General features: G+C 41.0%; 1 protein-coding gene across 2 annotated transcripts in view; it reads right to left on the reverse strand.

The window, feature by feature from the left end:
- DLG5 (discs large MAGUK scaffold protein 5) overlaps window positions 1-17,043 on the reverse strand; it is a 103,865-nt gene that overhangs the window by 3,231 nt on the left and 83,591 nt on the right. The window contains exons 23-32 of one of the 2 annotated variants that reach the window (XM_063307688.1): window positions 16,550-16,683; window positions 14,475-14,639; window positions 13,361-13,544; window positions 11,852-12,000; window positions 10,561-10,731; window positions 9,238-9,434; window positions 6,442-6,585; window positions 4,318-4,445; window positions 2,204-2,313; window positions 777-886 (exon numbers count right to left, since the gene is read on the reverse strand). In XM_063307688.1, coding sequence (XP_063163758.1) covers window positions 777-886; window positions 2,204-2,313; window positions 4,318-4,445; window positions 6,442-6,585; window positions 9,238-9,434; window positions 10,561-10,731; window positions 11,852-12,000; window positions 13,361-13,544; window positions 14,475-14,639; window positions 16,550-16,683 — 1,492 coding nt within the window. Of the gene's footprint in view, window positions 1-776; window positions 887-2,203; window positions 2,314-4,317; window positions 4,446-6,441; window positions 6,586-9,153; window positions 9,435-10,560; window positions 10,732-11,851; window positions 12,001-13,360; window positions 13,545-14,474; window positions 14,640-16,549; window positions 16,684-17,043 lie in introns of those variants that run through there. The other variant, XM_063307687.1, reaches the window with a different exon arrangement.

Here is a 17,043-nt window from a genome sequence, read left to right on the forward strand (position 1 = left end):
TACAAATACGGTTGGTTTCTTGAATGAATGGTTTCTATTTCATTTCTGCAAGAAATGTACTTTTAAATTCCACATTTTTACTCTCATCTCTCAGAGTTAAAGGTAGAATAATACTTTAGCTACTTGAAAACTCTACTGCAGATAGAGTCATATTTTCAAGATGAATTAATGTCTGGTGTCTCTTTGTATTCTTATTAATTCCAGGGCATTCCCACTGATTCTGATGGTGTTTAGTACCAGTAACAGATTATGGAACCTCTCTAGAACTTGGTCAATCACAGAAGTGACTTACCAGCATTGACAAGAGTGATGGGATTTGGACTTCTGGTGATATTATGTTGTTCACCTGAAGTCTGCAATCCCCTCCACTCAGAAGCTCCGTCTGGCCATTTTCTTGGAGGCTATGAACTTAGTTTCAAGCTGGAGAATGTTAACTGAAAGGTCTGCTACAAGAACTTTCCTGAACATTTCTCATTTCCTTATAGGAGAAGATTTTTTCCTAAATTCTTGTTCACCCACAGAGACACAGGTTGTAGAACCAACTCTGGGAATGATGGAAGTTGGTCTGATGGCAACTGGATACCCAAAGCCGCTTCATGGGACAGGAGGGAAGTGGTGGTTCTCTCCTGCTGATTTAATTGTATTAATATTCAAAGGTAGCAGATGAAGTGAGGGAAGCTACCTGAAGAGCCTTTAGCTCCTACCTCCTTTTCCACCACCCTTTTGAACACAAAATCCTGGTTTGTTCCATAGTGTCTATTTTCTTCAGTACCAACCTGTGAAATACTTGCTATATTCCTGTTCTATCTTCTGAGCAGTCTCAAATTGTTCTTTGGAATGTTTTTGTGTCACCTTGTCTTTCAAGAAGATAGGATCTTTTTGCTCTCTGAAACACACAAATATGTACATATAAATCTATTTCTTATTAAATGCTTATTTCTTCGGGGGACAGGCGAAAGACCATAGGGGGCTGAACAGATTTACAGCAAAAGCTGACTGATGAGCAAATATATGGATGTGAGGAGAGCACCGCCTAGTGCCCAAGGAAGGAACAGCAAGGACTTTCAAGTCACAATGTCTAAAGCAATCTGCCATCATCAGCAGGTATCCACAACTGGTTCATAATCAATACATTATGTCTATAATCCCAACTGCTAACCCCTTGTCACTAGAAAACATACACTTCAATCTTTGCCCCCAAATCCAGCTTGCTTCTGCATGCTCCACCAGGGTTTTGCTAGCTTCTGCACCTTGGCAGCACTGCAGTTCTGCAGAGCATGCGAAGGGCCAGTTTGCTGGAACTCATCCTGGCTTGCAGTTCCTGGGCTCAAGCCAGTTTCTCCCCATAGATGTCCCCAAGAAGGAATCAAGACACGGAAAGGGAGACAGAACACTGATGAGGAGTGATCTTTGTATTCCCCTAAGGGACAGCTGGAAGGAAGAATTGACTGGCTCATTGCCTTCTAAGCATTTTGAGGTTGATGTCAGAGAGGATGACCATGGATCAGCTTGGAGGCCTTTCTGAAGGACTGAGAAGTGGAAATGGCTGCCAATGGAAATGTCCTATTTTACTACCATGTCACACGTCCATTCTCATTTTCATCCCTCACCTCTTATAAATGCTAAAATAATCTCGTTTATGCAGCTTTTGACTTGATTTCTCCTTCCTCCTTATGAAACTCTTCTCCTTCCTCCTTGGATGGGAGACTATTAAGAACTCCCATGGCTAGACTAGAGTTCTAGACTGGAAATTTGCAAAAGTATCTCCCCAAAGGCAATGGCAAGCCACTTACATGTTGTGGCCAAGAAAACCACATGGATATGCCTGTGTAGTTGGCCAGAGTCAAGGTCAACTTTAGGGAAACCTTTACCTATGTCTGCCTATGGGCAACGTTTTATCTTAACCTGGGTTCATGTCAAGAATTTCATGTCCTAAGAAGCACGTGAAGTATCTCTCCATCTGGCAAAGGATTGTGACTGACTAGGCATGTTCCTTATTTTTATGTTATGTACAATGAACAGAGTGCTTGGCTTCATTCTCTTTGCTCCAAGTGCAGATTACTAGAAAGAATGACTAGGAACAATCTCCCACTCTGCACATGAATGCAAATGAGCATCTTAATCTTTTTTTTTTAAACGGGGGATTGGTGGGGAGAAGGAGAAAGATATCTCCAAACAACATGACCCCATACTTCATACTTACTTGATCTGCTTTGCATTTTTGTAGCGAACGAAGATGACTATTGGGTAGATGTGAATGCTGTGCAGTCGCTCAATGGCATGAGGTGCGATGTCCAAGAGACAGTGACAATCCTGATAAAGGAACAAGATGTACCTCTTGTTGGTTATTCAAAGCACTGCAGTGATGTTTGTTCAACAGTCCTTGCAAAGAATTCTGCAAGGCCGATCAGTTTTATTAGTCCTATATTGTAGCAGAGGGCTGACACAAAGGGAGCTTGCTTATTGCTGTCAAGCAAACCCATGAACCTCTCTGTCTTGCTGGGACTGCTGCTTCTCATTATATTAATTATCTACTCTTGATCCTCAATACCTTCCTATATTAATTATCTACCCTCTCTCCTCTTTGCCTTCCTGCTTCTGGATCCCAGAACGCTTAACACCTCCTCCTTATCACTAACTCCTTCCTGTCCAATACTGACAGTACAGAAATGTTCTCTGTAACCATCAACTTGTGCCCTCACCCCAAGCATGAAGTAAAGGACAGCATCAATTCTTTGCTCCTAGTATCAACTACTAAGTATAATTTATGGATCTGCTTACTGCAATTATACATGTAAACGTTATTACTTGGGGCTCTCTGTTTCACTTATTACCATCAATTTTATATGAACTTCAATATTCGTATTAGCTGTGGTTACAATAATAAAAATTACTGTTCCTGCAGCCTGATATTCATAACTTTGGTTTGGTATTGTATTCACAACTTGTCATATTTCTTAGGAATAAAGTAAATGGGATGGAGCAGCAATATTTCAATTTATTTTTTAAAATCATTAGATTTTTATCCCATCTTTATTTCCGGTCAACTCAAGGGGCCATAGGCACCTAATGCTCCCGCCTCCTGTTCTCCCCACAACCACCGCCCTGTTAGATGAGTTGGGCTGAGAGAGAGTGACTGGCCCAACGTCACCCAACTGGCTTTCATGCTTAAGGAGGACTACAACTCAGAGTCTCCTGTTCCTAGCCCAGCCCCTTAGCCCCTATCCCAAACTGGCTCTCCAATAGCAATGCCTACCTATTTATGCATCTGTCTACACAGTAATGTCAACAACAACAAGAGGGAGGGATCTGGCTTTACAACAGAACTTGCACTCTAATACTTCTAATACTTGTACTCTAATACTTCTAATACTTGTACTCTAATACTTCTAATACTTGTACTCTAATACTGAGGCAGAGCCAACAGAAAAGTGCCTATTGTGATAAGAGGACATGAAGATAATGGAGGGTTCTTGCTATAAAGAGACAGGTATGTTCACCACTAACTTGTGACTGGAACACATCTGAATTGATGTAGCCACCCCATCAGGAAAAGGTTTACCTCTCTTATTTTGTTCTGTGTACAATGCCTAGTTATTACAAATGTTTTTAAAAATCTGAGTTCTGATCAACGTAGAACTCATTAGATTGTCTTCTGAGCCTCTATGTTGCTCTAATAACAGAAATGAACATATTGGTCAGCTGATTTCACAGAAAGAGCTCAGATATCGTCTGGTTAGGACTGCTTCTGATTCAGCAGGTTGTGCAAGCAAGGCCAGTGACCAAGTCTATGGTTTGTTCTCACAATCTCAAGCCACAGTTTGCTGTTGGCTTAACTGGTGCTGCTGTGGTTAGCATAATTAGAGAACAAAGATGCATGGGCTGTGGTTTCCCTCCTGGTTTGCCTTGTGCCTTGCCCAAGTCTGTAACCATCTTTACAGATGGAGTCAACAGCTTCTAAAAAAAGGAAGGAGAACAAGCCAAGAACTGGCCAAATGTACCATTGTCCCTTGGCTCATTTGCAACACTGGTTGATTCTAGCTTGTTCAAGAAACCATTATTAAAACCAGCTGAGGCTTAGCCCAATGTGTCTCTACCATTCTTAAACACTGGCATTTTGATACAGCTGTGAAGGAACTGGTTGTGTTTCATTTCTATAAGCTTTCTATCCTATCCTATTTGAAAAGGGTTTGGGATAGTCTTCCAGTCTCCTATTCAAGAAGCCTGTAGGGTTAAACCTGCCGAGCTACTGCTGGAAAACTACAATGGTGTGCTTTTTTCTATCAAGAGGATAAGGCTGGCAGAAAAGAAAAGCACCTTCTCGGTGATCTCTTTTATTGAGGCAACAGTTGTCACATCAAAATGTCCACTCCTACGTTTATAATCTATGAATAGACAGTCTTTCACACCCCGCTCAATGGCTTGTTGAGAAGCTTTCATCACCTCTGTTTGGAGAGAACAAAAACAAAAAACTGTTTATTCAGTTTTAGCCAAAATACATTAATTTAGCAGAAGCATTTTTCTGACCCAGGTTTCCTTGTGCAGTGATTGGTGGTATGGATCTTGGGGTCATCAAGAAATACATCCACCGTTGCACATTTTCCACAGCAAAAGAGTGATCAGAGTTAAATGTATAATATGGCAAAGAAGGGAGAAATACTGCACTGCTAAAGGGCGAAAATGTGTGCACGTGCATGTATGTGTATGTGTAATGATTCTTTTATAGGTTAATGATAGGCAAAGCTTAAACTGACCATCTAAATTCAATACAGCAATACAAAAATATTCCTTTCATCCAATCAAAATCCTTTTTATATTAAAGAAATCAAGCACTACTGTAATGTATGCTAGCTTTATTTCAATACAGTTATACAATCTGCTATTTCAATATAATCAATTGACTATAAACCTTTTTCTGTTTTTAGTAAAACCATATTTATCCTGAACAACAGCAGAATTACCAAGAGTAAGGATTGCCTATTCTAAAACACCATCAGACTCATGAACAGGAATTCAAAGATATCTGATTTATTAAAGAATAGCATGCAGGATCACAGAGAAAGCTGAGAATGATAAAAGCGCGCCAAATGCAAACTAAAAACCCTAGGTGAAAATGAAATCCCTCCCCCGGTAGAATCGTCTCAAGTTCACAATCCCAGGTGCTCCTAACGGCTTCTGATGGTCTGCGGGAAAAGTCCTTGAGCAGAGAAAATAACCCAAACACATTCCATTGTACTGATTTCACCTACAGAGCTTGGTACAAGGTCTCACAGCAGCTCCCTCCCAAACAGCAACGCACATCAGTGCCATGGCATGTGAAATGTTACGATGTACAGTGCACATTGAAACAGTGAACATGACAGTATGTGTGAGAGAATGAGAATGAGAAGGGAAAGGCCTGTTATTATCTTAAACTATTCAATATTGGATCAGTTGCTTGCGGGAGGCAAAGAGACCACTGTAGCAGTGAACCAGACAACTCCAAAGAACGGCAAAGCATATGACATCCTGGCAATGTTTTCAAAATACACCTTGTTAAACATTTCAGTGTTTTTCTTTGGAAAAACATCCCCTCCAAAGGAATTAAATGGAGAATTAGTTGTAATTGTTTTTTTTACGCATATAAAGGGGAGGAAACTGTAATATGCACCAATAATACAGAGCACCTGCTTCAGTAGATTAGATCATGGGGCAAAAGCTGAAGAACATGAACAGAATTTCCATGATTTTTTCTGCAAGATCAGGTTGATACATGCAGCAGAATTAAAAGGGAATAAGGTGGCAGGAAGCTAAACCATGAAGGTGGAAAGAGACTTCCTTTTAAAATATTCCCTTACCTTAAATCTCTCTGAAAATACAAATTAAGAATAGAGTAAGAAATGAGCTGGGCTAAACCCCTCTGTGTTAGTCTCCTTTTCGTGGATTCTCTTTTCTTTTATGTGCACCATCATTCAAAATGGTATCTCCTGCCAACCACTTCAGGATGGTTTCATTTCCTCTTGCTGCATGAACAGACTAGGTTTCAAAAGCCTGAGTATTGGAGGAGGCTGGCATATCAGATGGACAGAAATTAAGAACCATCAGAGGCAGCAAGAGAGGAGACACAGATATGAATGGAGAAAACATTCCATGCTGAAGAATCTTTTTTTTTAGAAATATCAGAAAGTGCTTTGAGAGACGACCAAACATTCAACATTTTAAGAAGGACCACTTAGTAGGGTTGGTTGTCCTCTCATTTTTCCCTTCCTAGCTTGAAGGTTTGGATAGTGACATCCAACAAACAACAGAGAAAAACAGCTGGCATCCAAGTCACATAAATAAACATTAATGATGGGCATGGTCAAGAAAATATTTTTTCAAATATTTTTTAGGAACTTCCTTCCACAAACAGATGTTATGTTTTAACTTTCCTAGGAGAGCCCTTCAGCGCAATGGACTTACCAAGAGGACACCTGCAAAATTTTCCTGGTGATTCTTTGACCAACATATCTTTCACAGCATCAGGTAATGGTCCCAGAATAAGCACCGGTCTAGGAGATGTGCAATCTACCTTTTGGACTCGTTGATAAGCCAGGCTTACAGCATCTGGAAAGAAAGAAGACATTGCTTGCATTTTGTTTGATGTATTGATGTATTTATTTATTTTCTATCCCTCCTTTATTATTTTTATAAATAACTCAGGGCAGCAAACATACCTAATACTCCTTCCTCCTCCTATTTTCCCCACAACAACAACCCTGTGAGGTGGGTTGGGCTGAGAGAGAGGGACTGGCCCCAGGTCACCATCCCTGGTCATGCAACGCTCAACAGCACTTGGATGGTGTCTGAACACTCTGTGGCTAAAGGCTTTCTCATTTGAACAATAACACTCAACAGTACTGGCCTGATAGAAAAACTGTGGATCTGAATTTCCATGACAACACAAAATGGGTGAATATGAGCCCTCCAAAAACTCAACAGCTGAATTGAAAACCTCCCAAACAGGAAGTGCGAAAAGGGATGATTACAAACAGTTCAGGGAACTATATATTATCTTCATCAAATAACTGTACAATTATTCTTGGCTAGGGAGAAAAAAATACTTGAAGTTGAATCATCTGCAGAAAATATAACATTGTGAACAGCAAAGAGCTAGCAGTGTCTCATCCGTTTGGGAATGGTTTAAAGAACTTGGCAATTTTATTCACTGCAGTATATTTTGAGTTCTGCTGAATACTGGGTAAGCCTTAATTTTCTACCCTTTGCTATAAAACGTTTACTTACTTTAAATTATAACAAAATCAAAACAAGCATTCTATAACGCTTGTCTCCCACTCCATATGATGAAAACACAAATCTCTCTGGGCACAATCTGTTGGGAGCTTCTTCCATCCACACAGCACTACAATTCTTGCTCACACTTTGAACATAGATTTTAAGTTTTTATTATCAATCTTTTCTTTGTTTTGATGTAGGGATGCTACCCAGAGTCCTTCACGACTGGAGTGGGCTACAAATACTGTAAAATAAATAAAAATTGCAAGCATTTTTTTTTCTAAACTAAAAATAGCCTTGAGGCTTTCAAGATGCTAAAGGAAATGGAAGCAGCATTTTCCAAGGTGGTTCTTCTTGTTCTCTTAGAGCTGATTTCCATGACAACCAAAAACACAGCATCACTCTACTGAGGCGACAGGACATGTGGATGCCGTCTGAAGGCTCTGTGACTAAAGGCTTTCTCATTTTAGCAATAACGTTATCTACTCCCAAATTTGCCATATAAGGATGTCTCATAAATATTTGCATCCACTGCCAGGAGAGCCCTGCTGCCATCACCATGTCCAATATCTCCTTCTAAATCACATGGGAGGGACCACACCACTCCCAAATGCATGGACTTCAACTCTCAGAATTCTTAATGCTGGCCATGTCAGCCGGGGGATTCTGGGTGTTGAAGTCCATACATCTGAAAGTTGCAAAAGACTGCTTTAGAGGTTTTCTTGCTGCAGCAAAGCGGCTGGTGCAAATCTGCTGAGAGGGGTGAATGGTTCATTTTCAGGAAAGACTCTCCAGAAAAAGGCATTTGCTGTGCATTTCAGAGATTCCTTCAAACCATTTTCTTCCATGGAAAGCACCACAGCAGGAGAAACAACACCACCTTCTGAGGTGCCCTTCCCAGAAGGTGGTCACAAGTCTCTTTTGTGCCAAGTTCGGTTTAGGTGCTCAACTCATCCACTGTTCTACACGCTCAGGAAGAAACACTCAAGGTACCAATTGGTGAAATTGCTTGTGCTACTACAATTAATGCAACAGCAAAAGAAACACACAAACAAATATGGCTGTGGGAAGGAAGGACCTTCTACCTCAAGGTACTCTGCCCTACTACGCTCCCTTCTAATATGCTAACTGCACAAGGGAAGCAAACTGGGGAAAATGCGTTTACTGAACTGTCTTGAAGAACATCTTGGAACAGCCAACAATGAAGACTTACATTAGTCCTATTGGTAGTATTGCTATAAATACAGTGACTAGAAGAGCTGACATCAATAAACCAGTTGCAAAGCATCAAGAAAAGTTTAAGACTGGCATGGAGACTGTAGCCACTGCCCTATCTTCAATCTAAAAGAACCCAAGTATTTGGTGTCACCTTTCTACTACAGCCCTATTTGGTCTGGAACTAGAGCAAAGCATCCCCCTGAAACTGCTTTTACAAAGCCATGCATTCTTAGCATGAACAGAAGCGGTCACATTGCCTCACTTCATCTATTTCCCTTATCCATTCTGCAGCCTCCTTCTGCATTTGCAATACACCAAGCTTGAGCAGAAAAGTCTCTTTCAGCTTTTGCAAATGCTGGAAATTAAAAGCAACCATGAGGCAAGGCTAAGTGCCTTGTAGAAGTGAAACGAATCATGTTATTTCTAAAACACCAAGTTCTTTGCTAAGGCTAATCTAAGCTGTTTCACAGAGACTACAGTATATAGAAGGAATTGAAGTGCTATGAAAATGCTATCTTGGAAATGAAAAATCACTTGTAGAAAAATCACTAGAATTTTTCTACTATTATGCCCTACACAAATCTCTTTATTTAAAAAGTTATGGGATGGGACAACTCTTTTAAGAATGAAATTCAGTCGTGAACACACACATACTGTAAGTGAACATGTTAAGAAGTCCCCCAGAGCTGTAGCTATTCCTTCACCAAAGTGTAGCCAAGTACAGATAGTCCTGCCATGTTTTAACTGAATGGAATTGTCACTTGCCATCCAAGAAAGGGATGGAGTCCGTGCTGATGGTGTCAAGGGCCAGCAAATCTTTTCCATCTTTGGACCCGCTGCGTTTGTGTTTGTGTTTCCTCCTGAAGAAGGATCTGCGAGCTGCAGCTGACGACGTCTTTGAGGAACTGTTCTCATCTTTGGCCTCTGACATGCTGTGTCTCCTGTAGAATTCCTGTTCCATCCTACAAAGAAATGGTTGGGAGAGTCAGGCAGGGGGTGGAAGGATTGTGATAAAAAAAATTCCTCAAGAAAACAGAGTTGCTTGTAAGAGACCTCCTACTGAATACTCCCAGCTGGTGCACTTTTTCTGCTACTCATACCAACTCCCAGCTGACTAGGTCACTTTAGTTTTAAAATTATATTCTGCTGAATCTCTGAGTGCTTTAGGGTGAAGATCAGCAATATGGGCAAATGTCCCTTTGCTCATCTTTTGTGTAGTGTGCAGCAACACAAGCTGCTGTAGCATTTAGAGAGAGTAGGGATAGACAGTAAGCTTCTTCCAGTGTCATCCAATAACAGGTATTGTGTAAAGGTTCATGGAAGACAGGAAGCCATTAGAGCAGATTATTCGTTCCTACCTAGGTACATTTTCATCCAGACATCCAGGGTGAACAAGGACATTCCATCCAATTCAGCAACAATTCCGTTTTTTTAAGGACACTGATTGTGTGGCAACATTGATCATTGCCTTATCTGGTCAAAGCATTTGGACTGTTTACCTGATCTAGTAACACCAGACTTATAAAAAGGCCCAGCTGCAGAATTGGGATGGGTGGTTCCCCAAGGAAAGTCCTGATATAGAGTGAACAGCAAAAAGGGTAAATCAGCAGCCAGGAACAGGACACACTGGTTGCCAGTTCAATGTCATGATGTCAAGCTTTTAATTGAAGCAGTAGTGACTGCTTCTTGATCTTGATCTTCCTGATCTTCGAAAAACCAAGCATTAATTTAGTGGATTAAAGAAGGAAGTGTCCCAACCTAACAATCCAAATTAAGTACAGATGCTGTGGAGAATGCGCCACAGCATGATTATGGGGTTGCTGGTTTGGCTGAATCAGAAAACAAAGTCCTTTCCATTTTTAGGAGGGGGGAAATTGCCAACACCACAAACATAACTCGCTGGAATAGCTTCTTTAACTGAGCGACTTCAAAGTCTTTCCACCTCTACCAGCTGCAGTGGGAAACTGGGTATCGCTCCCCCGCACCAAGCTTTGAAGAGGGAAATGCTCGGCTTTATTTTTACTTCTTTGAAACTGCTTCATTTGAGCAATTCCATAAATCCCACTGAAATCTCTAGGATGGAATTACATGTATTTGCTGGGAATCTGTCCTCTTTCCAGCTTCTGGGCATTTTCATCCAGCTGCCACGCCATCCAACAGCCAAAGTTCCCTTGTGGCAGAGTGTCGTCGACATACAAAATATCATCTTTTTTGAAACTTAAGTCCTGATCAACTTCGGCTAGTCGGTCATAGAGTGCCCTGCAAAGAGAAAGAGATGACCATACATCCTTTTCAGATTCTGCCATAATAATAATAATTATCATCATCAACATCATAAAAAGTTGCATTAGTTAAATGAATGTGAAGGGTTCACTGGACACTTTCTTGTAAGTAAGGAAACCAGAAAATTAAGAACTTCGCCTGTATAAGAAAGAAGAGAGTTGGACAGAATAAAGAGAGGAAAAGGAAAAATTAAAAGGAATAACAATATATATTCGGAGAGAGAAGAGAAAAGAAACTGTAGCAGATCTAGTGATCATCATTCTAAAATTAAGCTCGTAAGAGTTTTATTGATGTATCCCCTTTTTGTCAGCCCCAAACATACAAAATTTGACACTCTACAGCAGGGTTTTTCAAATTGGGATCCCCAGAAACCTGGGATTCTGCAAGATCTTAAGTGGGTTCCATGAGAGATATGGGGGAAAAAAAGGTTAACTTGAACTCAACTAATTTTCTATCACTGGAGCTTTGGGTTCAAAGACTTTTTTTAATAGCAACATCTGTGTCTTGAAAAAGTTTCCAAGATTCTGTTCTAGGAGAAATTTTGGACTCATCCCTGTTCCCCATCAAGGTTTTGAGACTGGGTCCCTTAATCTTTTCAAGTTCAGGCTGGCAGGGGCATTTCTTCTCCTACTGAAACAAGTGGGAGAACGAACAATGACTCAGAACTGCTGGAAGAAGAAAAAAAAGGAAAACTTGAAAAATTAGGGGGGGAAAAAACCTCGAGGAGACTCAAGAGGACTGGGATTCAACAGGAAATTTAAAAAATGTCCCTGTGTCAGGTAATTTTGCAGGCAATTCAGGAAACTGAATTACCAGTGGAGAATGAAGTATGAAATTACCACTAACACAGTTTGATTTAATCATCTCAAATGTTTATTACTTAAGTAAGCCATTTAGCTGTAGTCTAAGTGGTGCTACCTTTCTACCATAGCATGAAATTCCTTACATGTGTAAATGGCCCAGTGAAGTTGCTGCAGTAACTTAAAACTCATAAGGCTGAGCCTATCTGCACTTTCAGCAGCAAGCCATAAATAAAACTTGGTGTAAGTAACCAGCCCATCATAGTTGATAAAGTTACTAAGTGAAATTTAAGTACCTGACATAGAAACCATCTCCAGGTAAATCTTTGATCTTGTTGAATTCTTCGATCCTGTACTGAGCTTTTATTCTGACGTTTTCACCTGGTTTGAGCATTTCAAGGTAAGCTTCCTCTGCTGTTTTATTTCGCATGTCGACAGATCCATACTGTGAAAAAAATAATAAAATAAAACAATACCATGGGTTTAAGTGTGGTTTCTGAATTTCACTGCCAGCCAAAATCAGTACTTAACACCAATCTTGTTAGGTGACATAAAAAAGTGAGAAAGTTTCAGCTCCAATATTCTGATCTCAAGCACATATCTTCTGACCAAGCCTAATGCTCAGCCTCATATTTCTTAATCGGTATTTTATGGAAGAATAATTATACATCAGGTGAGCCTACAAGATCCTTTTTCTGATGGATTTTCACTTCCTCTTCAAAAGCACCAACAGAATGGAGAAAGCTCGAGTGAAGGGCGAACTCCTTTGGGGATTAGGTAGACGCAAAGTGAACAAGCGTTTTGTCCATTCCAATTTGGCCACTCAAATTCCATCCTCTGCCTGGAGATTTCATCTCCCCGAAGACAAACACAAAGGAATGATTTAAGTGGACAAATTATGGAAAAGAAAGAGTTGCTACTTGACTCATGATTCTGGGTTCCTGAAAAGTATTTTTTTTTCCTTGAAACAGTAAGTTGGAAAACTCAGCTACATAAAATTATAGCTTAGCTGGAATCAGCAAAGAGGAAAAATACACATGCCTAATCTAATGCTTAAGGGGAAATAAACTGAATGCATTATTTTTTTAAAAAAATCATGCACCTTTAACAGAAGATATATATTACAAGAATTTAACTTCTCTTGAGCTCATGTGTTTCCCACATTTCTCTGGTTACAGCTGCAAGGGGGAAATGAGAGCCTTCTGTTCCAACTTCAGGTTAAGTGAAGCTAACTGTGTTATGCAATACCATATAACCTGAAATTAATCTTCCCAGCAGTTTGATGACATAAGCGAATGCCTGCAAACTTGTGATGAATCCCAGACAGAAGCATAAACTTCCACACAGACAATGAGTTCTATAGTCATGCATTTTACCATGGTTTAAAAACTACCTATTCTTATTTTATACGAGACATGGGCTCTCCATGGCCACATGGAGATGGATGGTTATGGGGTACAAGCGATACAGCACACGCAATGACATCATCATGCAACAGCTCTGCAATGACTGAGTGAATGAAACAATTGGTTTTATTTGTGTGATGACATCTTGTGGCTTCTGTGATAGGATGCTGTGGTACCCTGCTCTAAAGTGGTTCCTGGAAGCTTCTCCTCCAGGACACAGAAAGCAGCTGTTTAAAATAGTCAGAATAGTCCAAAACTGTGGTCCTTTTTTTAAAAAAAGCAACCCAAACTCATCTATGTGACAGTCTCTACTTAGCTCACACCATCACCCTCCGTTTATGGTCTTTAGAACTTCTTTTGCCCCCCTTGATACCTCTTATTTTGATATTGAGAGAGTACCTCCAGTATTAGATCTCCTGGCATTAGGCCTTCAGGTCCTTTTGCTGGGCTCTCATCTTCTAGATCAGAGACAAATATTCCATACAGGTTTCCACCACCAATTTGGATTCCAAGCTCCAGTTGGGATTTCTTGATATTAACTGTTCTAGGTTCGGGTGTCCTTTTAATCACGTTGGCAGAACTCCTTTTAATAACAAGAGAAAAAAAGACTCAAGGCCTGTTCGTCAAGCTATTCCTCTCTGGCTACTACTCCCCTAAGCTTTTCTGGAGGAGAAGGATAAAGACAAAAGGATGTTCCAATGGTTGGATTTGAGAGCCTTAGGACAGGAATGAACTGTTTCTCACTCAAGAACTGGATGTCAGGCTCCACATGAAAGCTCAACCCTTCCTGTTGACCCTGACCCAGAATACCTGTAAAAGCAGGTTCTTTTCATTTCAGAAACCTCATCACCTACTGGTGTCCCCCACCTCCAAACTGTCCATTTGTGGTACTCCAATCTGTCCGTTTGTGGTCCCCAGAGCAAGTAGGACCAAAACCTTTTATTTTTTTTAATTTGCAAATTTTCATTTCATATGGCAAAATGGGTATGGTAGGTCCTGCAGATGATAAAGGCCGCCACTCATAGCCCCCTTTAAACACCCCAACACAAACACACAGGGAGAGAGAGAGAGAGATCAAGCCAATCTTCTCATTTTAGAAGGGAGATTAAAGAGCAACATGATTATCATTCTGCAAGGCTTAAGACACCAACTGCATCTCTTAAGCTTAATAATGGTCCAGAAATTTCACCTCTCCTAACCCTTGTGACATTGCATAATCACCAGCCAAATACAGTAGGGCTATCAGGAATGTCTGGTTCCCAGGCTGGAAAGTTTTCCTCCTCCTCCTCCTCCTGAAACAGCCCTCCTCAACATGCTGCCCTCCAGAAATTTTGGGTAGAGTCTTCTCAGCCCAGCCAGCGTGGTTATCAGAAAAGATAAAGAGACTAATAGTCCCAAACACAGGATGGTCATACCACCGGGGAAGGTTCTGCTAGATAACAGAAATACGAGTTCAAAAATGGGTTCCTGCTGAAATAAGCGCTGCTTGTTCTTGAACTGGGAAATAGCCCACCTAACTGAATTGCGAGGACTGGTGCTTGGCGTGGTCTCCTTGGACGGAGGAGTCATGGTCCCTTCATCTTGTTCACTCACAGTATCAATTACGGAATGGCTGTCCGGGGTTGGAGCTCCACTGCCCTGTGGAGTGGAATGACTACTCACAGGTTCCAGACGGGAGCTTCAAGGAAAGAAGGGACCAGTAAGAGCAGTGAATTAAAGGTGATTAAAATGCAACATCTTTCAAGAACGGCATAACTTTTGGTATCTAAATGGTCCTTGAAATCTCAGGGCCTCAGAGCCTCTGAATTTCAAATGAAACTGTAGTTCAGTCTACTACACGTTCCGTGCAGGGAGACTAAGGAAGCCCATTTCTTTCCATTTCAAAGAGAAAAGGGAGAATAAAATATTGCACAGTTGGCACCCTCTTTTAGCAGCTGCCTCTGCTCCCTACAGCTTCAGCTGGTCACCAGATGCTACAGCTGGCTTTTTGGAAACAGATTTACCTTGCTGTTTCTGGATTAAGTTCAGACGTACCCAGCTTTTTCCTGGTTTCCAGATCAAATGTACCCCCGGGAAAAAGATGTTCCCAAGTGGGTAATGTTCTTTAGCTAAAATAACAGTGGGGTGGCATAGGAAAGACCAGAACTCTTCCATTTTCTTCTACCTCTATCTTAAGTCCACGTTAGGACTTGCACTACTGTTTGGGGGGATTTCCCCCCAAAAACAGCCAGTTAGGGTCACCATGGTCAGAAAAACTCCAGCAATACAAAAATGGGGGACGGTAGGGGACAATCCGTTCTTCTTCCAGAACAATGAGAGAGGCCAAATTACCGTATTTGCAGAAACACTACCACTAACTCTTTCAAAGCGGCTCAATTCAGACACAGTAAAATTACGCTTTAAAGTGATGTCTGAACTGGCAAAACATAATGATGGGTAGCAGCCTCGGCAGCTCCTTTATCTTGGAGGTGGAAGGAAACTTACAAAGCTGAGTTTCCGGAGTGTGAAAAATAAAGAGATCTGGATTCTCAACCACTGTGAAGCAGAAGCTGCCATTTGGTGTGATGTTGTAGGGGAAAACTGACAAGTCCAAATCAAGATTTAGTGACAGTTCAACCTTATGATGGTGCTGAAAAAACTGCCTTACAACTGGTGGTCACACTTAACAATCGTTGCAGCATCCCCACAGTCACATGATCACGATTTGGGCACTTGGCAACCAGTTTGTATTTATGACCGTTGCAGCATCCCATGGTCACGTGATCGCCATTTTCAACCTTCCCAGCTGGCTTCTGGCAAGCAAAATCAGTGGGGAACTGCATGATTCACTTAACGACCATGCAGTTCGCTTAGTAACCATGGTGAATCACTTAATGACTGCCACAAAAAGGTTGTAAAAATTGGGTCGGATTTGCTTAATGTCTGCTTTGCTTAGCAACCAAAATTCCAGTCTCAATTGTGGTCATTAAGTGAGGACTACCTGTATAGGGAATATGTCATGAGTAAGGATGGCGAGCAGGGGGCTCCCACCCAGACTGTCAAGCGCATGCGTAGCACTGAGGAACTGTTCAGCCATTCAAAGAGACACAGATCGGGACCACCTTAACCCTTGGGGGTTATATGGCTGGGTTTTTCCCACGCTTCCTCAGTTTGTTAGGATTCTTGTTAAGTACTAGTAATAAATATTAGAGACCAGTTCCTTGTCTCAGTGTGTTTCCTGGTAGTCAGGACAGAATATATTACTGTACTTCATCCTCTCCACCCTTTATAACCCATTCAAAACGTGTATGAATTAACCCAATCAGTAAGGTTGACCTTAATCAGTCAATTGAACATTACATTCCTCTGGTGACTATCTGCTATCTATCCCGTAACCAATAAAATAAAAGAATCATTTGCATAAGTCTATAAAAAGGGCTTATAGCTCCACCCCTCTTTAGGCCTCCTCATCCTGCCTCTGGTACTATAATCTGTCAATAAATCAACCGGTGCTTCCAGGTAATGGTATCTTGGTCTCCGGTTCAAACATACCCCTAGGAAAAAGTTCTTTACATGATGCAGACCATCCTGGATAAGGTTTAAGCTTACCTTGATCGTGAATGGTTGCCCAGCTGGAACATGTGGGGGTTGTACTGTGCCAGAATAGTTATGGTATCACACTGCTGCCCAATGATCAGTCGCGCCTGCTGTTCTGTAGCATTCCGCAAGTTGATTCCATTAAACTGGGGGGAGATGGGACCACACTTATGCATTCGTATAGACTTCCTCATGTAACATCATCTTGCTTTCTGAAATCTGACTTCCCCAAATTACTGAATCTGTTCATACAAGTTCAGTGACTGATTTTATATTACTTAATTACCCCTTTGGGAGAAAAAGCATTTTGAGTTTTGAGAAAATGCCATGGATATACCTATGTAATGGTGCCATGATGAATGCAACAGCCAGAAACAAACAAGCAAACAAACAAAAAATCCTGAAAGGACATTAGTGAAAATGGCCTGCACCACAACCTGGGGCACAAAGCATTTTGGAAATAAAGAGAATACTGGAGTTCGGTGTTTTTCTTTGAAAAATAAATA

Source organism: Candoia aspera, chromosome 6 (assembly GCF_035149785.1).
Source record: "Candoia aspera isolate rCanAsp1 chromosome 6, rCanAsp1.hap2, whole genome shotgun sequence".
Taxonomy (NCBI): Eukaryota; Metazoa; Chordata; class Lepidosauria; order Squamata; family Boidae; genus Candoia; species Candoia aspera.